Raw genomic sequence first — 24341 nt, forward strand, 5'->3', positions numbered from 1 at the left:
ACTTTTTAACTTTATTTAGTTTTTTTAATAGTAAAGCATTTTGTAAGGGGAAAAGCTGGGTTTTTCATTTTTTTTTTCACATTTTTTTTTAAATTAACTTTCTTAAACTTTTTTTTCACTTTTTTACTAGTCCCACTAGGGGACTATAATATGCGATTCTGCGATCGCATTTATAATACACTGCAATACTTTTGTATTGCAGTGTATTACTGCCTGTCCGTTTAAAACCTGCGGCATGATCTAGCAGGCATTCACTCCTGCAGACCTGGGGGCCTTTATTAGGCCCCCCGGCTGCCATTGAAGACACAGACACTCGGCGATCGTATCGCCCGGTGTCGGTGGGGGAGAGAGGGAGCTCCCTCCCTCTCTCCAAAACCACTCAGATGCGGTGCACGCTATTGTGCACCGCATCGGAGGGGTTAAACGGGTGAGATCGATACTAATATCGATTTCACCCGGCAGAGCAGGGACGCTCCCAGCCCTCAGCTGCCTCTGGCAGCTGAGAGCAGGGAGATTTGACAGCTCCCTTCTCTGTTTACTTATTCCGATACCGCGACGTAAAAAGTCTATGGCATCGGAATAAGGCCCGTTAGTGACCGACGTAGAAACACGATGGGCCGGTCACTAATGGGTTAAACTTTATATGCATAAAACTTTAAGGCCCTGCCATCTGGCGGCAAAGAAACTCCAAAAATTCTGTCATTGTTTGTTTGTTTTTTTTTGTTTTTTTAAGGAAAACGATCGTGTGGGATAAATAACTTGATAATGCTATATTTCGAGTTGTTACGGATATAGCAATACCAATTTTTTTCAATTTTTTCTAATAATAAAGCATTTTCTAAGGGAATTTTTTTATTTTCGTTTATCGTTTTTATAATACACTGCAATACTTCTGCATTGCAGTGCATTATGCCTGTCAGTGTGCTTTATTAGGCCCCCAGCTGCCATGGTAACCCAAAAGCAACCCCCGTCTTAAACGACTTGATGACCGCAACATCTAAGGGGTTAAATGACTGGGATTAGGGGTACCTAGCCATTACACCAGGAGCTTAGTTGTCATTAGACACAAGAACACCTGCTCTACCCGGCACAGGACACCCGTGCCTTGCTTATTCCACAGTGCCACTTATTGCAGCCACTAGTGATCATTTTAAAATAAATTAAATAAGTTTGTAATCCAGCCTTATTAAACATTGTATCCTTTTCTTATTCTTATTCCCGCAGCCCTCCTACCCCGCTGGTTCAGCTTGTACATGGCTTTTTCCATAGATTGTACAAAGCAGAGCTCCATACAGCGACCACGGGATCTTGTCACATTTAACAGTAGTAGAACTGTTGGATGAAGTGGCCACTGAATAGATCAATGTATAGACAAGTACAAGTCTGCTTTGTCATGAAGTGATAACCTGCTAGAGCGTTTGAGCAAGACTGTTAAATAGGGGTGCCAACCACAACCAATCAGTTAGTGTAGATTTGGAAGTGTGAAATTCTACAATGGAGCGAAATTGCTCTCAAACTTATTATTATGCTACCTACGTAAGGGTATGTTCACACGGCATCGTCCGTAACGGCTGAAATTATGAGGCTGTTTTCAGGAGAAAACAGCACCGTAATTTCAGCCGTAATGGCATGTTGAGGCGCTTTTTGCTGCGTCCAATACGGACGTTAAATGGAGCTGGTTTTCCATGGAGTCAATGGAAAACGGCTCCATTTATGTCTGAAGAAGTGACAGGCACTTCTTTGACGCGGGCGTCTTTTTTTACGCCCCGCCTTTTGACAGCGGGGCGTAAAAAAATGACCGTCTGCATAGAACATCGTAAGACCCATTTTAATGAATGGGCAGATGTTTGCCGACGCTATTGAGCCGCTATTTCGGACGTAATTCGGGGCAAAAACGCCCGAATTACGTCCGTAAATAAGCCGTGTGAACATACCCTTATTCACAATCCCGCATCTAAATTAAGTTCCAGGTATTGCAGCTGTAATATAGATGTTGAAATGCACCTGCATTATGGTCATCTGAAAATGGCTTGATACAACAAATATGATAACAATGCCCAAAAAGCAGTTTCTTCTTCTTTTGATATCTATAAACAAATGCCAATGGAAAGCAGCTGTAGAAAATCTCGATTTTTCCGTTTACTTCTAAGGGTATGTTCACACACACTGTTTTCAGACGTAATTCGGGCGTTTTACGCCTAGAATTACGCCTGAAAAAACAGCTCCAGTATGCCTATAACATCTGCCCATTGCTTTCAATGGGTTTTACGATGTTCTGTTCCCACGAGGTGTTATTTTACGCGTCACTGTCAAAAGACGGCGCGTAAAAAGACGCCCACAAAAAAGAAGTGCATGTCACTTCTTGCGACATTTTTGGAGCCGTTTTTCATTGACTCGAAAAACGCGAGTAGTTACAAAAACGTCGGAAAATCAGGAGCTGTTTTCGCCTGAAAACAGCTCCGTAATTTCAGACTTATTTTGCTAAGCCGTGTGAACATACCCTAAAAGGCAACACTATCTACTTCTATCAACAGTCGTTCGTTTCTGTTGAATGGCTTTACTTAAAATGCACTCATATAAAATGTTTGGGTTAAAAAGAAACTCTCTCCAACATGTATTAAAAAATACAATTTTAAAAAAAAATTATTAAAAAAGTTTACATCAATTCAATATTCCACTTTTTTTTTGTACATTTTTTGGAATTTTTATTTCTTTATTTTTGTAAAGCGTTCACTTTTTACCTAGACGTTTTATTTAAGTGAATTATAAATAAATCCATTCGACAGAAACGAATGCCTCATTAGTATTTGTTTAACCAACAATATGTTTGTCTGTATTATAGCAGTGTTAATATTATTTGTGTTTTAGTGAGGTAATTCGATTGGCCGATGCATGTCCTGTATAATTGTTCTTGAAGCAATGTTTGATAAAATTCTTAAGCGCGGTTGCTCACTGTAAATATGGATTTTCATGCTGCTTTTCTTTCTAAACTTTCTTTGTGGATTTATGTCATAAATGAGCTCCAGGTCCCTGGTTCAGCCGCACTGAGCCCATGGTTTAAACTGTGGAATAATCATAGGGATTTACCCAATCAAGAATTCCGAGAATGTTCTCTATGTTTGCAAATCTTCATTAACGCGCATTCCTCTAAGTAACCGGACTGTGTTACATGCAGTAGGTTCCAGTGCTATGAGCTGGAGAACCGCTTACATATTCAGTTTTTATATCCTACTGCTGTACAACACATCCAAGGTCAAGGTTATAGCAGCATTTTAGGAAAGACACGTTCAAATTATTCTGCAAATTCTGCTTATTTTGTCTATCTACGTCGAAATTTCCTCCACTGTGTAGATCCTTGCATCTTTTGTTCCCTTGGGTTTTTCAAAAACAAATACACACTTTAGGACTGTTCTCAATGGCTAGAGGTCTGCCGTTATATAGTATTAATAGTTTATGCAATGAAAGGCGTTCATGTCAATTCGTATTTATTTGTTGAAATATATGCATGGGTAAGGCCAGGATTACACACACACTTTTGGTGCAGTTTTTGGGTCCGTTTTTATTCGAGTCAAAGCCAGAAGTGGATCCAAAAGAAAGGAAAGGTATAAAGGTAAGACTGATGGATCTTCTTTCTCTTGTGTCCACTCCTGTGTTTGTCTTAAAAAAAATTAGCCACAAACTGCACCAAAACTGTGTGTGTGTGTGTGTGTGTGTGTGTGAGTGTGTGTGTGAGTGTGTGTGTGAGTGTGTGTATGTGATCCTGTCCTAAAGGTGTGGAACCTAAAGGGAACCTGTCACCAGCATTTCACCTATTAAACCAGCAATACCTGTGGAAGTGGGTGAAAAACCATTTTTATGTAACCTATAATTATCTTCTAAGTAGGATCTGTACTGTTAGGGTATGTGCACACACACTAATTACGTCCGTAATGGACGGACATATTTCGGCCGCAAGTACCGGACCGAACACAGTGCAGGGAGCCGGGCTCCTAGCATCATAGTTATGTACGATGCTAGGAGTCCCTGCCTCTCTGCAGGACAACTGTCCCGTACTGTAATCATGTTTTCAGTACGGGACAGTAGTTCCACTCAGAGGCAGGGACTCCTAGCATCGTACATAAGTATGATGCTAGGAGCCCGGCTCCCTGCACTGTGTTCGGTCCGGTACTTGCGGCCGAAATACGTCCGTCAATTACGGACGTAAATAGTGTGTGTGCACATACCCTTAGTATTCAATTTTTTAGTGTTCCCACGCCGTATGTTAATGAGCATAAAATACTACAATCTTTGTTTGAAAAGAGTCATATCTTCATTCCTCAAGTCTTTCCGAGTTTACCCCGCCTCCTTACTTTTGATTGACAGCTCCTCACCAGCACACACGAAATCTCACGCTTGTGCATCGATGTCCCATTCTGTTGCCTGCGCACAACGGGACACCATAGCGGTGAATGCGCAGTAACTAGATTTGAGACCCGGACAAAGCAGGGAAGGGTGTCGGACCATACATAACGGGCACATGCGTGCTGTCTCAGATGAGATTTCGGCATTCAGCGCAGGCCAGTTTTCGGTGGTGGGCAGGCATAAGAAGAGGAACTAACGAGGCTGCTGGATTATTACCATAAAAGGCGCATAAAGTTTGCAGACCGTTATTTACAGTCGGAGGAGGAGTTTAGGAGAGGGGATAACGGCAATGAACTTTTGACAACAGCGGCCAACGAGGGGTGAGGAGAGTTCAATAGGTGAAATGCTGGTGACAGGTTGCCTTTAAGACTTGAACACATAATAACCGCATAAATGCATTCTCTAGCTTCTCCATACTGTCAGTACATCTAACAAGTCATGAGAAAAGAAGATCCCTTGATGATATTGTCAATCATTAGGAGACTGGGAATTTTTTTTGACAAGGAAAGTGATATTGGTTCTTTACACTTGCAGCATATCCGTTTTCTCCCATCTGTGACATTGGTTTGGTGCACTGCATTGATAAAAAATGGTGTAATTTTGGTGTTCAGGACAGTTTCCAATTTGATGGTGTCATGGTGAGGTCAAGGAATGGTATGAAGAATGAAAGAAGTGGTTTGTGAGCCACCATTTCCTTAAAGGGGTTGTCTAGTTTTTATTTTTTATTTTTGTATTTATTTTTTATTTATTTTTGTACTTATTTATAGAATAGGAAATCATATAGTTTGCTAATATAGATGTACTAGAAATTGTTCTCACTTACATATATTATAGCGTATGAGGCCCCTGTCACAGTGGAATGGTATAGCCCACAGATTAGTCCTGTGTAATGCATCCACAGTCTAACTGAATATGACTAGAAACGGTGTCAGTCATGTGACCCCTCCCCCCCCCCCCCACATTGTGTTGCAAAGCATGGGCTATGTGAATAGAACTAATGGTGGAATAATGATAAACAATTGATTCACTGCCTCTAGATGATTTATAAAATAACTGCCTGTATCATGTTCTCATGTTGTTAATAAAGTTTTAAAAAAACACACAACACACCCAGAGGAGTCGGAGAAGAATGTAAGAGCTGCTCCTCACAGACGCTGACAGACATGAAGGGGAGATGTTCCTCCGGGTAGAAATACTTTATAACTTCTGCTCCTCAATAATCTACTATTCACCTGTTATACACCTGGACAATGTTACCTGAATGCCAGGGGTCACATGATGTGGGTCACATGACTGTCCATTCTGTTATCCTATTGGTGCTTTTGATGGACAAATCTGTCGGCTATACCATTTTTTATTTTTAGACAGAGACAAATTCACTGCCATAAGAAAGGTTTGTGAGCAGAATTTGAAATACATGTATATTAGAAATCTGTATGATTTCCTATTCTATAAGTAAATTAATAGAAAAAAATAAAAAGAGGACAATCCCTTTAAGATAAACATCAGCTTATGCAGCACATTGCTTAGAGAATTGTCGAGGGCAGAGAAGGCGAGCAGCAGCAGCCATCAGTGTAGGGGCAAAGTTCACTAAAACTCTTAGCAGTTGGGATGAAAAGTCAACTATAACCAATTTAAAAAGATGGGAAGCAGAATGTGAGTGGTAGTGCAATCACAAAGGCAGGACTGTTGGTGGCAGTGGAATAGGCAGTGATGGTAATGCCATCTCCATCAAGATCAATAGGTGTTTATATTGTTTACCTGAATATAACTTTTATTTGCCCAACTTGAAAACGAACATATATTGAGTGGTCCTTGTTTTCCTGTTCTCAGTGGAAAGCTGGTTGCACATATGTGTGAAGGAGTGCGCTTCTTTATTCCTTGGCCACAATATTGGTTAAAGTAAAAATGTCTGCGGCCGTAATTATGGGTCGTAATTACGGGCACGGTCGTGTGCATGAAGCCTTAAAGGTTTCGATTTATCAGTAAGATAAAAAGCACCAAAATCCATGTTCTTTTTTTTTACGTTATAACCTAATTCACTGTCAACCAAGCAGTTGGATTTGCCAGAACACCAGAAAATAAACATTTAAAACATTTTGCTCATCTTTAATAATAAATTATTGCTCCAGGCACAGGCTCTATGTGGGGAAATCATTAAAAGATTTACGCCAGTTTTCCCTTGTTAAAAAGTCATACACTTTGGTGCACGTCATAGTTGCGCTAATATGTGTGACTTTTCCCCCTTCTCGACACTTTTTTGAAATGTGTCAATAAAAGTGGGTGGGGTTAGGTGGGAGGAGCAACAGATCTACTACAGTTTACTTCAGAAATTGCTCATAGCAGGCATAGATTTCAAATCCTTTCGTAGGACAGTCTAAAATACATTAAATTTATTAAAATATGTGCGCTTCTTAATAAAAAAACGCATATTTTACTCCTATCTATTCTATAGTTTTCTGTCTATCTATCTATCTATCTATCTATCTATCTATCTATCTATCTATCTATCTATCTATCTATCTATCTATCTATCTATCTATCTATCTATCTATCTATCTATCTATCCCATATTTGTCTATCTATCTAGCTGTGGTGCCCTGTTACAGATTTTTAGGAGCTTGCTCAGTTATTTTCGTAATGCCTAAATGCGGCGGCTGGCAGTTGAGTCACTGGGCGGGGTGGGGTTCGGGTGATGCCTGTTCACGAGATAGGTGTGAATACCAGAATTGGGACCCGCATCTATCAGACATGTATGGCATATCCTGTGGATCAAGATATATGTATGGATGTATAAAATTCAAGGTAGATTTCAACTTTTTGATATATATATATTATGCAATGCAGAATTCTCTTTTAAGCATAAAATAATAGGAGAAAAAAAATAGGAGAAACAAACGGCGCCACCTTGTGCAGATCAGTAGGTACGGGTGAGACAAAATGGCAAGAACTATGCTCACCTGGATATGGAAGTTTTAAGTCATGTAATAACCACAGTGCTGCTGCCAAATCCGAGTCGGTAACCAGATGGGACCGCTTAGGTAGAGATAAGTGCAGGAGAAAAAGTGGATCTTTTCAGGGGCGCTGCTGTGTGGTGGAAATGATAGGAACGGAGTCCGGAGGTATTGGTAATAGGTTCAATTTAATGTTAGTGGCTACGCGTTTCAACGATGAACAATCGTCTTCCTCAGGCCATGTACATATCACAAAGGGCACATCTTATATAGCATGTAGATTCAAATTGACATAAGTCTTATGTCAATTTGAATCTACATGCTATATAAGATGTGCCCTTTGTGATATGTACATGGCCTGAGGAAGACGATTGTTCATCGTTGAAACGCGTAGCCACTAACATTAAATTGAACCTATTACCTATACCTCCGGACTCCGTTCCTATCATTTCCACCACACAGCAGCGCCCCTGAAAAGATCCACTTTTTCTCCTGCACTTATCTCTTTTAAGCATAAAGATTTGAAAGATACTTTTTCCATTTTTTTTTTTTTTGAGCCTTGGAAAGAAAGGGGAATGATAGTCCGAGCTTCTTATCGAAGCCTATGAAAAAATGTGAAATCTACCGTACTCACATACGGTATATTGCTGATTTAAAATGTATTTCAATTTTGTATCTACTATATTAAATCTTAAATCTGTCTCTTTTTTTTTTAAGGTGTATATTAAAGTAATCGATACAAATGACCATCGGCCACAGTTTTCTAGCACGAAGTACGAAGTTCTGATTCCTGAAGATATCAGAACAGAAACTGAGATTTTGCAAGTGATTGCTACAGACAAGGATGAAAAGAATAAATTGATCTTCACTTTACAAAGCAGCACGGACCCGGCGAGTCTTAAGAAGTTCCGGATAGATCCTGCCACCGGTTCTTTGTACATTGTTGAAAGATTGGATCATGAAGCCGCACAACAGCACATTCTCACAGTGATGGTAAGTCCTAATGCAAAATCTCAGGTGGTAGATTTATTTAGACTTTGACGTCTGTAAAGGCACTATTGAGGATTATAGTTCAGAATGTTACAGAACAACGCTAGGTTGTACCCAATTTTTTTTCGAGCTTTAGCTAAGAACTGGAACTATACAGATCCTTTGCAAGTGTAATAACTGTGCATTAATTTTTCAGGTGCGTGATCAAGATGTCCCCGTAATGCGCAACTTTGCCAGAATTGTTATTAATGTGACTGATACCAATGACCATACACCTTGGTTTACAAGCTCTTTTTATGAGGGCCGAGTCTATGAATCTGCAGCAATTGGTTCTGCGATACTCCAGGTTACAGCATTAGACAAAGACAAAGGGAAGAATGCTGAAGTTGTGTACTCCATTGAGTCAGGTATGTGTTACAGACACTTAGAACCAAACTTTAGCAGAATACAGCCTAATATTTGGCTTTCACAAATAAAACTGTAGGATAAACTTAGTATGGAATGGCCACTTGGTATCACCATATATACAAAGCAGATAAATATTGGCTGTGCAACCAGTTGTGTGTTATACAATTGACTAAAAGGTAATAAAAAAATAAATAGAAATGATTGGAAATCAACTTGCAATGAGAAAGCATCCACACATTTACACACATGCTTTCTCTTATGACACTCTATACTGTGTCCATGTCCATTAATATGTAAAATAGAAAGGACATAAACTCTTTTATACATAATTCGTTCTTTTTTATGCTTTCTTTTTTTCCCTTTCTGCTTATGCCCGAGTCTGGGTAAATTGTTTAAAAATTGCTCCACTTACTGTTGTTCGCTTTGGATAATCCCTTCTTGTTTAAAAAGTCCCCGAACAATAACCACATTGCTTAAACCCCCAGTAAACGACTGTCATTTGTGGGAGAACCCAGGAGCAACTGCTTAGTTCCCCTACAGTGCCAGCGCAGGAAAAATTAAGCAATATAAAGTTCTCATTGAAATCAAAGGACTGTCCTTCAAACACGTGGATATTTTGGGTCCTCCAGAGGGAAAGACACTCTTTGCCGCTGTTCACCTTAGTGGCTTAAAGAAGAGGGTTCTAAATGGGTGACCTCCTTTATTATTTCAAAATTCCCTAATAAGACACTGTATTGGAAAATTTAATTTCCAAACTAAACAACACATTTAAAGGATATGTACACCTTTTGAAGGGCAATTTTAATTTTTTGAATAAAAAGTTTTAGTCCGTATGATTAGCGCAACTTTCTAAATAGTTTTTATTTAAAATGTGTTTTACTTTTTGAGATACAGCTGCTTTGTATTCTCTATACAGAGCAGCTGTATGGTTCTGTGTCAGCGGGTCCATGCAGGATCCACCTATAATCGATCACATCTAAGTTCTGAACATAGATGTGTTGGATAACAAGTGTATCCTGTGGGTCAGAGACACGCAGGACCCGCTGTCACTGATCCAGTCAGTCCCGCAGTCCTGACGGGAGCAGGATTTAGCGAACGAGCAGCTGTATGTCAAAAAGTAGAACACACTTTTAATAAAAACTATTTAGAAAGTTGCACTAATCACACTGACTAACCTTTTTATATACATATATATATATATATATATATATATATATATATATATATATATATATATGTATGTATAAAAAAAATTGCCCTCCAACGGTGTACATAGACTTTAAGCTGGCTTACTATGGGCCAATTCCTCTCTCAGATAAATATGATAATTCAAGGGGTAGACCTACAATTATAGAGGGATTTATATTAATTCAAGCCTATACAGTGTTTGTTAAAAAATAAATAATCTACCCTGCAGTTCATTTATTGTGGTATATAATAGAGGAAACCACCAGTATTCACATGTTGTGTATATTCAGGCCTCAGCTCCTACTAAATACATTAATAAGTATATTTTGCTCCCATGTTTATCTCTATTGTTGAGATCATTGTTTTGAAGTGGGAGTCCACGTACGTTTTTATCAAGGCTCTATACATTTCTAAAACAACGACTATAACCAAACGTGTCCATGCAATTATGGACAAATATCACTTAGTTGATTGTCCTAGTAAAAATTGGAACCAATTGATATTTTATTGGTAAATTTAGGCATCTTTGAGCTCTACAGGTATAAGTTTATATAAGCTAAACGTAACATAATATATGCTAAATATGAGATACGTGTGCTAAATGTAGTAGTTACGTTCCATATTACTAAAGTGTTAAAATAGCAATTAAAGACAAGCATGTGTAACCTACCTACTTCGAGCTGTCAATTATAAATGGTAGATATGCAGTAGCCAATGTGCTTAGTGATGAAGGCTTGGACGATACGTATCAGCAAAATGGGTTTAAATGTCACATTTTTCCCATCAAAATTCTGGAGGAATAAATTATGACTGACAGTCTTCCAAAGAGCAGCGTAGGGATTCCTCAGATGCTTGTGATATTTCGTAGACTTTGTAATGTTCTATTCTAAGAATGGCATAGTGTTCATAGCATAACACTGAACTGATATTATCATTCCCCAAATGTAATTCCCTCTAGATGAACTGAGCATCTCATATTATGCTAAGTGGCCCCTTTTAGGAAATATTATTTCCAATTTCCTTTTGACAACTATTAGAAAAAAAAAAGAGAAAACTATCCCGTAGAAGAAACGAAATCTATTTTAAGAAGATTTCACAGCAAATGACCTCATATTAACATATCACATACTTTCCATCAAAATCACACTGTGGAACACGACTTATAATCACATTTGCTTTGCTAAGGACCATGGAATGGCGTAATCATGATTTTAAGGGCTTTGTTCAACCATTTAAACCTTTACTTGGGGAAGTAGATTGTATGGTCCAGTAGTGCTATATATTCAGACAGGAGCTTTCGTTCTCATTGCCATTATGCAAATGTTAGCATATTTCATTGAATGACCTCTTAAAAAACCTGAAACTTATGGAAATGAGCAATGTAAATGATAATATTTTATCAACAGTACAGATGGTAATGATGTTGCTCGACTGACTCCTACCTAACCAGGCTTTTACTAAATACACTGTGATATCTTCAGATGACCATGCATTGGCTTCTCTTTTTATTAAGAACTACTTTTCTCTCTTCTTGAAGTTTCAAACTACATGTATTATGCTCCACTAAATTCTAATGGCCTATAGAAATTATAAATGAGAACTTGCTAGAATGATTTGATAATTCCCTTGCAATGCAATAGCTTACTACATGTCATACTGATAGACTAATGTGTGACATTTCTGGGAGAGTGAGATGGATGATCATTAAAGGATAGGTACTTATGGTTAGGTTCCAGAAAAATTGAAATCTTCAGAAATATCAGAGAAGAGGTAGGCAATAGACACAAACTGCTGACATTACCCCTATTTTCTACTGAAGGACATCAGTAAAGCTATACGGAATCAATAGCGCAGTTGACTGCGCAATTGATTCCATCACAAAAACTGAAAACCCTTTCACAACAGTGACAAACGGAAACCATTAGCAAAGTATCCCTCACCATTGAAATCAATGGTGATGCAAACGGAAGCTAGGGTTTCAGTTTGCCTTTCCGTTGAGGGGTTTCCCCGACGGAAAGCTCAGACAGAAACCTTCAACGGGAAGACCATGCTGATGTGAATAGGCCCTAATAGTGCGTTCACAAATAGGGTCTGAAAATGTGCTAAGTTTATGAGAGTGTTGCATACTTTGTGATAGATTGGATACATGACAGATTAGATACATGTTGTGTAATTGTCACTTCACAAAACGTCTGACGGGTCCTGGCATGTCAGGGCTCTTCTTCTCTGCTCCGGTCTTGTCGCTACACTGAAGTCTGTCACACACATTGTAATGTCACGTGTGTCATATTCAGTGCAGCGCTGAGGCCGGCGCCGAGAGAGCCCAGAAGGAAGCTGCTGTGCACTGACCTCAGATCAGATCTTCAAAGCAGCCATGGGAGCCTGAAAAGGTGCCAAACACTAGCCCTAACTTCAGGGAGTAGCTAGTTTTTGGCACCTTTACAGCTACCCAATCCCTTCCCGCATCTCCTACCCACACCACGCTGGGATTGCTACTGTTTCACACGACATGGTCCGGGCTTCTCGGTCCGTTTTTGAAAGCTGGTTTGCATCTGTTTTGTATCCGTTTTGTGTCCATGTTTCAGTTTTTGACGGCTGATTGTGGCCCGTTTTGCATCCGTTTTTCACTGTTCATTTTAAAAACGAATGAATTTCATATGTAGATAATTGCATGGTGCCCACTGTATATAGTGCCACACACCCACTGTAGAAAATGCCACAGTGCCCTCTGTAGATAATGCCACAGTGTCCTCTGTAGATAATGCCACAGTGCCCTCTGTGGATAACGCCACAGTGCCCTCTGTAGATAACGGCACAGTGCCCTCTGTAGATAACGCAACACTGCTCTCTGTATATAGTGCCACACACCCCCCTGTAGATAATGCCGCAGTGCCCTCTGTGATAGTGCAGCAGTGCCCTCTGTAGATAATGCCGCAGTGCCCTCTGCACCTAATTCCACAGTGCCCCCTGTAGATAGCGCCACCACACCCACTGTAGATATTGCCACCTATGCCCCCTGTAGTTAGTGCCACCCACCGTCCCTCCTGGAGGAGCCCCTGATGTCAATGTCCATATATGGACAGGGACGTCAGCGGTTGCCTCTAGGAGCGTAATCTCCGGCCAGAGCGTCGTCAATGCTCTGGCCGGGGATTCCCATGACAGGTGCTGCCGGAAGGTGGACGCGGCATCACCCGGCGTTTATCTGGATACAGTGAATTAAGATAGGATACAGCGCCGGACTCAAAAGCGCTGCAGGTAACGTTTTTGGATCCGGCTCCTGCACAGGTTCAGAGACGTACGGCGCCGCAACTTATGCCCCATGTGCCGGAACAGAACAGATAGAAAGTTATGGGATCTGTTCTAGCATCAGTTTCCCTCTGGCCCTTCTGCAACACGCCAGAGGGAAACTGAAAGGGACAACTGACATATGTGAACGGCCCCTTATTCCTTCATTGTTCCATTCTTGTTCACTCCCCATCCTATTTTTCTTCCACTCTTGTTTCAGTTTGATCTGAACCATCTCTATTTCCCAGCTTTACAATGTACATAACATTTTTAAAATGTAATGACAAATGCAAATACTTTTTCTTGAGAGAATGGAAAGCGATTATTTCTACCAAAAACAGTTATTTCTATCAATAGCAATGTTCTAGAATTTCAAATACATGTTTGTCATCAGCAGATATTTTATATTTTTTACTAGAGTTCTCTTTAAAAAGCATTGCATATTCATTTTATTCTTTTAGAGTCTCAGTGTTCATAGTGTACATTATTTTTTTTTTCTCTTTGCTCTTTTTGCTGAAGCAGCTCACATTTTATAGTTCATTATAAATTGATATTTCTTTCTTGTTCTTTCCTTTTACTTCCCAGGGAACACTGCAAATGCTTTTTCCATTGATCCCGTTTTAGGAATTATTAAGACAGCAAAAGAGCTTGATCGACACAGTCATGGTCAATATGAGTTGGTGATCAAAGCTACAGATCATGGAACTCCTACAATGAGCCAGATAACATCTGTACATATTCTTGTCACCGTTTCCGATAATGCAGCCCCTAAATTTATGAAGAAAGAGTATTCAGCAGAAATAAGTGAATCAGCGAGAATTGGAAGTTTTGTTGCAATGCTTTCTACTTACAGCCAGTCTTCTGTTACATATGAAATAAAAAGCGGAAATGTAATGAACACCTTTGAGATTAATCCAAATTCTGGTGTAGTCATAACTCAGAAACATCCTGATTTTGAAACAATGTCATCTTATACACTCACTGTTCAAGCAACAAACATGGCTGGATTGTCAACAAATGCAACTCTTGACGTTCACATTCGGGATGAAAATGACAACTTTCCTGTTTTTGTGCAAACAGACTATCGTGGACTCATCAGTGAATCTGCACCAGCTAACAGTGTGATTTTAACTGACAAAAACTTCCCTCTGGTTATTCGGGCTACTGATGCTGACAGAGAGTCAAACGCTCTACTTTTTTATCAAATTGTTGAGCCTTCTGTTCACAAATATTTTGCCATTGATTCCAGCACTGGTGCAATACGCACTCTAGTCAGTTTAGATTACGAACAAACAAATATATTCCACTTCACCGTGCAAGTGCATGATATGGGCTATCCAAGGTTATTTGCAGAACATGCGGCCAATGTGACTATATATGTTGTAGACATCAATGATTGTGCTCCAGTGTTTTCTCAAGAGGTCTATGAAGCCTCCATTCTTATACCAACATTTAAAGGAGTGAGGGTTATTTTAGTGAATGCAACAGATAATGATTCTGGATCTTTTTCTGAAATCATGTATTCAATAGTTGAAGGTAATATTGGTGATAAATTCGCTATTGACCATTTATCAGGAGTCATAACTGTTCAAAGCACAAGTCCATTAAGGAGCCGATATGAATTAACAATTCGAGCCTCTGACGGACGTTTCTCTAGCCTTGCCTATGTGAAGATTAACGTGAAGGAGAGCAAAGAAAGTTCACTGAAATTTACACAACGTTCTTACTCAGCTGTAGTACAAGAGAACGCCATCCAGATAAAAACATTAACAGTTATCAGTGCGATTGGCAATCGTATCAATGAGCCTCTGTTTTTCCTTATTCTCAACCCAGACATCCGATTTAAAGTTGGCCATACATCTGGTGTCCTCTCAACTACAGGAATACCTTTTGACCGGGAACAGCAAGATTTGTATGAAATAGTTGTAGAAGTTACCGATGAACAGAAACCACCAAGAGTTTCACATGTTTTGGTGAAAGTAACGGTTGAAGACATAAATGACAACAGCCCGGTGTTTGTTAACCTTCCATATTATGCAATGGTTCCAGTAGATGCTGAAGTGGGTGATGTCATTCGATATGTTACTGCTGTCGATAAAGACATTGATAAAAATGGAGAAATACATTACTATCTAAAAGAACATTCACCAAATTTTCAGATTGGACCATCTGGTGCAATCTCATTAAAAAAGCCGTTTGATCCTGATGCATTTAATAAGGAATATGTTATTACCATAGTAGCAAAAGACGGAGGAAGCCCATCATATTCAGCAGAGGTTGTTGTCCCAATTACATTAATGAATAAAGCAATGCCAGTTTTTGAAAAGCCTTTCTACAGTGCAGTGATTGCAGAAAATGCTCAGCTCCACAGTCCTGTTGTGCATGTACAAGCCAACAGCCCAGAAGGCCTCCGAATAATATACAGCATCACAGATGGTGATCCATTCAGTCAGTTTAATATTAACTTCAACACAGGTGTAGTTAACGTTATAGCTCCCCTTGATTTTGAGTCACATCCAGCATATAAACTCCGCGTTCGAGCAACAGACTCCGTCACTGGCGCACATGCAGAAGTTTTCGTTGATATTATCTTGGAAGATGTCAATGATAATTTACCTGTATTTCAGCAGAAAGCATATGTTGTCACCTTATCGGAGGCATCGGTAATTGGAACATCTGTTGTACAAGTAAAGGCCACGGATGCAGATTCTGGACAAAATAAAGCCATTTCATATCACATTGTAAGCAACCTTAGTAATAGTTCCCAGTTTTTCCATGTCGATAGCAACAGTGGACTCATAATTATTGCAAAACTATTGGATTATGAATATTTACATGAATATAGCTTCATAGTAAGGGCAGTTGACGGTGGAGTTCCTACTTTAAGCAGTGATGCAACTGTACGTGTCCTTGTAACGGATCTTAATGACAACCCACCAGTATTTACCCAAAAACGATATGAAGCCAAAATAAGCAAGCATTCAAGACCAGGAAGCTTTGTAACGTGCATAAAAGCTACAGATCCAGATAGTACAGATGCTGAAAAGTTGGAATATTCAATACTTTCCGGAAATGAAGATATGAATTTTATTATTGACTTTAAAACTGGAATAATTACGGTTTCGCATTTAAAGAAAGAGATAATGCAATCATTCTACATCCTCAATGTTTCAATTTCTGATGGTGTTTTTAGAAGTTCTGCTCAGGTACATATTGCTGTAATGAGTTCTAACTTACATACCCCTACATTTGGACAAAGTCAATATGAAGTTGAGCTCTCTGAAAATTCTCCAGTGCAAACCCTTGTGACTGTGCTTAATGCTGTAGATGAGGACACCGGAATCTATGGACAGGTCACTTACCATATTCTAAATGAGTTTGCAAAGGACAGCTTTTACATTAATGAGAAAGGACAGTTGTTTACAGCAGAGAAGCTAGATAGAGAGAGTCCAGCTAGCAAAGTCATTCCTATAAGTATAATGGCTAAGGACGGTGGTGGAAAAGTCGGATTCTGTGTTGTCAATATCATTCTAACAGACTACAATGATAATGATCCAAAGTTCCGCTCTACTGAGTATAAACTAAGTATTCCATCAGATGTATCTCGAGGGACTTCAATTGTTAGGATTCTGGCTTCTGATGGTGATGAGGGGGCGAATGCTGATATATCATATACCCTTGAAGCCAAGTCTGAAAGCGTGGAAGAAAATTTTGAAATTAACCAATATTCTGGCATCATAACCACAAAAGAAAGCTTAGTTGGGTTAGAAGATGAAGTCTTCCCATTTTTTGTTAAAGCATCTGATGGAGGATCACCACACAGAGAAAGTATTGTCCCTGTCTTTGTTCGAATTCTTCCCTCTGAAGTGCAGTTACCAAAGTTTTCAGAGCCTTTTTATACTTTAAGTATTTCAGAAGATACCCCAATTGGTACAGAGCTTGATTTTATCAGGGCAGAAAGCAGCCAACCTATGATATATCATCTTGTAAAGGGAAACACACCTGAAAGTAATGTTGATGACATTTTTGTGATCAATAAACAAAATGGTCGACTAAAACTTGAAAAAAGCTTGGATCATGAAACCTCAAAATGGTATCAGTTTTCAGTGCTGGCTCAAAATATTCATGGGGAACATGAGGTAATGTCTTCTGTGGATGTTAGCATCCAAGTTAAAGACGCTAATGACAATAAACCTGTTTTTGAGGCAAATCCTTATGAAGCTTTCATTGTGGAAAACCTTCCTGGAGGAGCTAGGGTCATCCAGGTCAAAGCTGTTGATGCAGATTCTGGACTTAATGGACATGTTTCCTATATGTTGGCACCTACCCACAACCCACAAGAAATTAAAGATCTTTTCTCAGTAGACCTAGAAACTGGGTGGGTTACTACTCTTGGTGAGCTTGACCATGAGAGAAGAAACAAATACAACATTATAGTGGTTGCCTATGATCATGGTGATAAAGTGCTGTCGTCATCTACAATAATTGAAGTTACTGTGATGGACGTGAATGATAATCCGCCACGCTTCAGTGCAGAAATATACAAAGGCACAGTCAGCGAGGATGACCCTCCAGGTGGAGTAATTGCCATCTTGAGTACAACAGACGATGACTTTGAGGATATCCACAAAGAAGTCACAATGTATCTTACAGGTAAGAAAGAAATATTTCTCACTTTGATCTCTCATAAGTGTAGAAATTGTTTGCATATTTTATGATGAATTTTATGTTCTATATGTTCCTTTACATTTCTGCACTAACAAAGATTAGTTTTGTCCTTGAAAAATAAGGTTATCCTATTTAGCTAATTATTCTGAGTGCATTACAAAGTTGCTTGGATTCCAAATGGCATTTTATATCTGATGCCTTGATTGTAAAATGCTTTGTTCGTTCCCCTCCCCTCACCACCCTTGAGCTGCGTACAGCTTTGTCTCCCAGTCTACGCTCCAGATCATAATTTCTCATGTTTCTACTTCTTATCTTTTTATAACAGATGATAATTAGTGATATTTTCATTAGCATTTCAACCAGAAGTGCATCATTTACTGTTAAAATGTTAATCAATGTAATACTACATAATGTTTATGGTGGTGATTCGTCATGGGCTAGTGATTATTTATGAATATTTATTCCCAGTTCTTAGACCTCAATATTTATAACCTTGCAAAATATAATTACTGGAGCTGATCACAAAGAGCACCATTCAAGGAACATATCTGATAACTTAGATAGCAGGAATTCCAAATATGTTCTCTCTCCTTTTACTGTACCCAAGAATGTTGTTGTTTGTCTAAATTGTACATAGTTAATTAGATTAAAGAGTGATTTATGTTTCCTGTTCCAGGAGGGGATCCACTTGGGCAATTTGCTATTGAAAACTTACAGCAGGAATGGAAGGTATATGTTAGAAAAGCACTTGATAGGGAAGTGAAGGACAGTTATCTACTAAACATAACTGCAACGGATGGAATTTATGCAAGCAGAGCAGTGGTGGAAGTGAAGGTCCTTGATGCCAATGACAATAGTCCAGTTTGTGAAAAGGTACATTCATATCAATGTCTGATCATGTGCTCCTAATTCGAAAGCTTTTAAAAAAAAAAAAAACAATGGGACATGGTTACAGTATTTATCCAGTGAAATGTGCATTCTGATTGGCTGGATACTTCAGCCAGTCGCATATGATGTAGATCGGCGCTGGCTGTGGCATTGTAAGTTAAATGTGGCTTTGCTTAGTGATCCAGGAAAGGTCATTGTTTATTTAAAATATTGTAACCTGGTAGACCATTTTATTGCTGAAGTACTACTCATTGTATTGTTACTACTATTATTACTATTAATCCCTCTTAACCCCTTGGCGACATCCAATGTACAGTTACGTCAGATGTGCGCCACACCAATTCCGGCTGTTTATCCCATCGGATGCCATAGTCAATACTGACTGCAGTATCTAAACAGTAAGACATAAGGCTCCCTCTGTCCCCTATTTCCCTGCTGCAATGAAATTGCAGGGAGCTGATCAGTTACCATGGCAGCCAGAGGCGTATTGAAGGTCTCCAGGTCTGCTATTAGTGCTCCATTATAAGTCTTGCCAGAGCCAAGGCTTAATAGTAGGGCAAATATAAAGGCAAAATACTGCAATACACAAGTATTGCAGTGTATTGCATGAGGGGACTAAAAATAAAAGTAAAAAAAAGTTTCCTAACATTTTCAAAAGTCCGTAAAACAAATAACTAAAATTCCAAAAACCCACTTCCCATTTTTCCCAAAAATGTATGTGGGCAATAAAAAAAACTAAACGTAATTGGTATCGTCACACAAAAGTCCAAACTATTACAATGTCCGTATGCTATTCACAATGCAAGCAATACTGTTTTTTGGTAACCCTCCCCCAAAAAAAAACAAAATAAATAAAATTAAATTGGCTGTGTCCCCAAGGAATTAAGCAGGGAATGAGCAGGGATTTTAAAAAATAAAATAAATTCTATACTGAACCTTTTTGCATAAAACGATACACCATGTTCCACATGACCGGTTCCTTTTACGGGCTTCTTTTCCTGGCATACAGCATTTGCTAAGAAGACTCCACAGCATGAATTTCACTGAACGCTATGTTTTCCATGAAAATGAACAAAAATAACAGATGAATACAAATGTACTTAAGAACAGCACTGTTAAATATTATTAAATGTGTATTAACCGTTAAGATTTTCTTATAGGGCACAATATTGTATAATCGACCTCTGATCACAATTTGGATCAAAAAAAAGATTAGATAAAAATGAGGTTAAAAGATGACCGCTATTAGCCCCTGATCAGTGTATGTTTCACTGTTAGGCTTGTCCACGTGTGGCGGAATTGCTGCGTATTTTCCGTCTGGAATTGCGGATGGAAAATATGCAGCAGAATACAGTAGCAGCAAAGTAGGTGAGATTTAACAAATACTTCACATGCTGCGTAAAATTTCCTTGCAGAAGTTCACCTTCGGTGCATATTTTTCGTACTGAAACATGACAATTTCTACTAGTTTCTGCGGAATTGCTGCAGAAATTGTCTGCAGCAATTCCGCTGCATGTGGACGAGCCCTTTGTCTTACACATAGCCTACATGCTTGACATTACACAATCGATATTCAGTAATATTATACATATCAGACATCACAAAGATCTGGAAATCCCACTGAGAAAGCATCCAGTCAATGCTGCAAAACACTTTATGGAAAGACCACATAGGACCTCGAAGGAATTTGTCATCTCTGAGATTGCACTTTCCCCTATTTTGATTAGACATTAAAAAATTCCAATAATTAAAAAAAGTTGCCAGGACCACAGATTGCCAGATTACTACAATTGTGTGATAAACACTGTGTACAACAAAAACATTCAGAAACAAGGGAGGTGATAGACATTCATTGAAAATAGGAAAAATATTCCAATTTCTTACAAAAACATTTAGAACAAAGTAGCTACCACGGTCTGCTGTTATGTAAATAATGCTTAAAGGAGCACTCCATGTTTCTTTTTATTTCCCCCTCCAGTTGTACATTGTTGTTTCAGTGGGGTGCTGTGTGCCGAAATACTTACTGATCTGTGCATCACCTAGTTTTCGTGTCCAGCGCCGCCCACGTGATCTTCATTCTGACCTGGTCTGGAATCGCTGCTTTTGAGAAAACCGGAACTCAGGCTCTCAATGCATTTCTATATGTTTATGGCTCCCATAGGAATGCATTGAGAGTCTGAGTTTCAGTTTTCTCAAAGGCACAGTGACTCCAGACAAGTCAGAATGTGATCACATGGGCGGCGCGGGACCCGAAAATGAGGTCACGCAGCACCCCACTGAAACACCAATGTTCAAATGGAGGGGGAGATAAAAAAAACAAAAAACGTGGAGTGCTAATTTAATTTCTGTATAATTAAAATTCAATTTTACTTTGTTTTAATTCCTCAATATTTACAAGATATCTACTTGTTGTTAGTAAATGGGAACATTTTTATTTACATTGAGATGCTGAAAATCCAACCAAGTCCTGCACATATCTGAGCGTATATTTCAACGTATCACTCTAGGAAATTATTTATGATTTAAACACAGCAGCAAAACTCAATCTCCTGTCCCAGACTCCAGTCTTGTAACTCTGATATTCACCAATATATAACATGCCCATCAGCTATGTAAGACATGATCAGGAGCAGCTTTCAGCCTCTGTATATAAACAATGGAAGTTTCCATTCACTGACAGTAAACAGAGATCTTGTAAATTTTGAGAAATTAAGATTAGAACATTGCACAGCTATACATTATATGATGTTTACAAGTTATGTACATAAGACTGGACTACCCTTTTAATAGTAGCCTTATTTTGTTCTGTTAACCCATTAATCCTGATATACAAGGAGATTAATATTATTAATACAATTTTCAAATGTGCCACGCTGTTATTTTGTAGGATTCCTATTCTGAGACCATATCTGAAGACGCCATTTCTGGGAAACTAATCCTTCAAGTGTCAGCCAGCGACGCAGACATTCGCTCTAATGCTGAGATCATTTACACATTGCACGGACCCGGATCAGAGAAATTTCACCTTAATCCATTTACAGGTTAGTTTCAGAAATGTAATAAATTCTACGCTCTTAGCTGTGACCTTTTAATTATGTCTTAGAGACATCATTACCGCTAATTCCTATCAAGGAGAAGCTAGACATAATTTCCCTCTTAATTGCATGAATTGTATTAATTGCGGAACTAAATAGACTTGTGTAAAACCGATATTAAAACAGAAAAAAAGAAAGAAAACAATGCTACACAGGAAATTACGGATCCTCAAAAAGCAGAGGTTGCTAAGGCAGAATAAGAAAGACGTTAATGGTTAATTCTTCTATTGTATGACGTCTGCTGTTTTTTGAGGGCGTTTAACCAATTCATGTTCCAGAAGAATCTTTGTTAAATGGCATATAAAGCCATTTCATGTGTATTTAATTAGGAGTGGTTTAAGAAAATGACCCATGAAATTAGCATGATGTATTACAGGGTGCCACATTTGTACTTCCGCAAGCCTGCGTGGGTCTCTTACCCGGACAAGAAGTTTCCCACATTGCCATGTGATTGACCATGGACAATTATACAAAAACTGTTAAGTTCCATATACCTCAGGATGTACAATAAAACTTCTATATGTGTTTGTTGGACATCCAATACATGCAGTTATGCCTCAGGCTTGATTTTTATGAGGATCCGGAGAAGTTAGCTACTTCCTCTTTTCTTTTCAACCTGTAAAAAGAAAAAAACTTGTTACCTAATGACCAAATAAATGAGATAATAGATCATGTTTTCCACTCTGGAGGCATAGGTTTAATCAAGCTTGTATCCGCACAGTAAGAGGAAAGTACAGGGGATATCTTTCACTGGGTTTGAGTGACAGGAAATCCCAAAAGAGAAAAATTAGCCACATAAGAGCTAATGGCAGCGGTCAGACAGCTACTTCCTGTCCAGCTGCTTTGGGCAGATGGACTCTTAAGCACAAACATCTAAGTTTACAAAAAAGAAACTACACACAGCTACTACACATACGGATAAAGGAGCACATTCATGATTTCATTTTTGCAGCAGACACATGTTAATGATTTTCATTATGCCTATGATCCCAAATCCGTCGGTTCCAACTGATGGAAATGTGTTCTATTTTGGAAAACTTTATTGCAAATAATTTTTTCTTGTTGTTGTTGGTTTTGTTTTTGTATTGGGGGGGGGTAATGAGGAGGAGGAGGATGCAAGGTGGTTCTGTGAGTTTAGAAAAAAATAACACCATAGAATATAAATATAAATTTTAGAGTTAAGCAATACAAAGTAACCGATTTTTCAACCATTGTAGAAAAGTATCATAATTTTCAGAATGTCTTTTTTAAAAACAACAATGTTTGAATTTTAGACTGATCTGATCTGGAATATTATTTTTTATATAAGGACGGACATTTGATTTGACCACATGCATAGTATGGCCAAAGATCTGACCATGCAATCCTTCCTGTTCATTGTGAAAGGTTCCAATGCATCCTGTTTCAATGGAAGATTGTTGTATTTACACCCCAGACCCCCCCCCCAATCCTCCTTTTTTTCTTCTGCTCAATAGTTGTCATCCATTTTTAGACTGGGTTATTCTTGATCAAAGGAATTCATATTCAGAATAGACTAAATGATCTCTACTAGGGGTATGGCACAGGTCACACAGCATTTAGTTTTTTTTTCTGCCAATGTGGATATTGGCAAATATAATATATTTCCTCTCAGAGCTTATAACTGTGATTTCCATACCTTATTTCCCCACATAAAATGATTTGAGATTTCCCAACACAGTAATAATCCTATTGAACAGATAAGCAGCAATGGAAAATAATAAAACTTTGTTCAGAAGGACCCACTGAAAGCTGACAGCTCAGGGCAAATGACCTTTCTCCAAACTACAAAAATGATAAGTTCTACTTGGCGGAGATACTTTGTATGTAGTCGGTGTTGTGTAGGAATAAGAAAAATAATAAAATGTAAAAATGAATAATTCACGGCTGGCATTCTCGATAGTATTTAGTTCCATCTCTAGCTGTATGTATTGAAATATCTTGACACATTAAAACTTTTAATGTTCTCCAGCACTTTACTGAATAATTTTGTTCTGCAGAATTTTCTGACTTGTTAAAATGAAGGAGCTCTGCACAAAGTACCTGCTAGTCAGATGATTATTTAAGGAAAGTCTACATCAGCTGTAATAAATAGATTAACTGTGGTGTATGCATGCATATGTATAGAGGTTAGCATAACTCATTCGGCAGTGCTATGTGGATTTATAAAGCTAAAGTAAGCAGACTCAGGGGATTGTATTTTGGTAGTAATAGCTCGATGCTAATCATTTTATATATCATTGCTGAGATTAAAGCCGAGGTGGTCCATGACACTTGGCTCTGAAGTGCTCAATGTAAGGCAGCTTTGTCTTACAGAATTTCCTCTATGTCAGCTCACGTAAAATTGTTATACAGAATTTCCTCTACGTCAGCTCACGTAAAATTGTTATACAGAATTTCCTCTACGTCAGCTCACGTAAAATTGTTATACAGAATTTCCTCTACG

The 24341-nt window shown here is 38.6% G+C and overlaps 1 protein-coding gene across 8 annotated transcripts in view; it reads left to right on the forward strand.

Annotated features, from left to right (window-relative positions):
* Positions 1–24341, forward strand: part of FAT1 (FAT atypical cadherin 1) — a 221028-nt gene that overhangs the window by 146847 nt on the left and 49840 nt on the right. For all 8 annotated transcript variants that reach the window (XR_012883011.1, XM_075860151.1, XM_075860153.1 and 5 more), the window contains 5 exons: positions 8073–8348; positions 8542–8752; positions 13812–17879; positions 18571–18767; positions 21670–21823. Coding sequence is in view for 7 of the 8 variants with exons in the window: in XM_075860151.1 (XP_075716266.1) it covers positions 8073–8348; positions 8542–8752; positions 13812–17879; positions 18571–18767; positions 21670–21823 (4906 nt within the window). In the remaining variant the exon portion in view is untranslated. The remainder of the gene's footprint in view (positions 1–8072; positions 8349–8541; positions 8753–13811; positions 17880–18570; positions 18768–21669; positions 21824–24341) is intronic.

The sequence above is a fragment of the Rhinoderma darwinii genome, chromosome 1 (genome assembly GCF_050947455.1).
Source record: "Rhinoderma darwinii isolate aRhiDar2 chromosome 1, aRhiDar2.hap1, whole genome shotgun sequence".
Classification (NCBI taxonomy): Eukaryota; Metazoa; Chordata; class Amphibia; order Anura; family Rhinodermatidae; genus Rhinoderma; species Rhinoderma darwinii.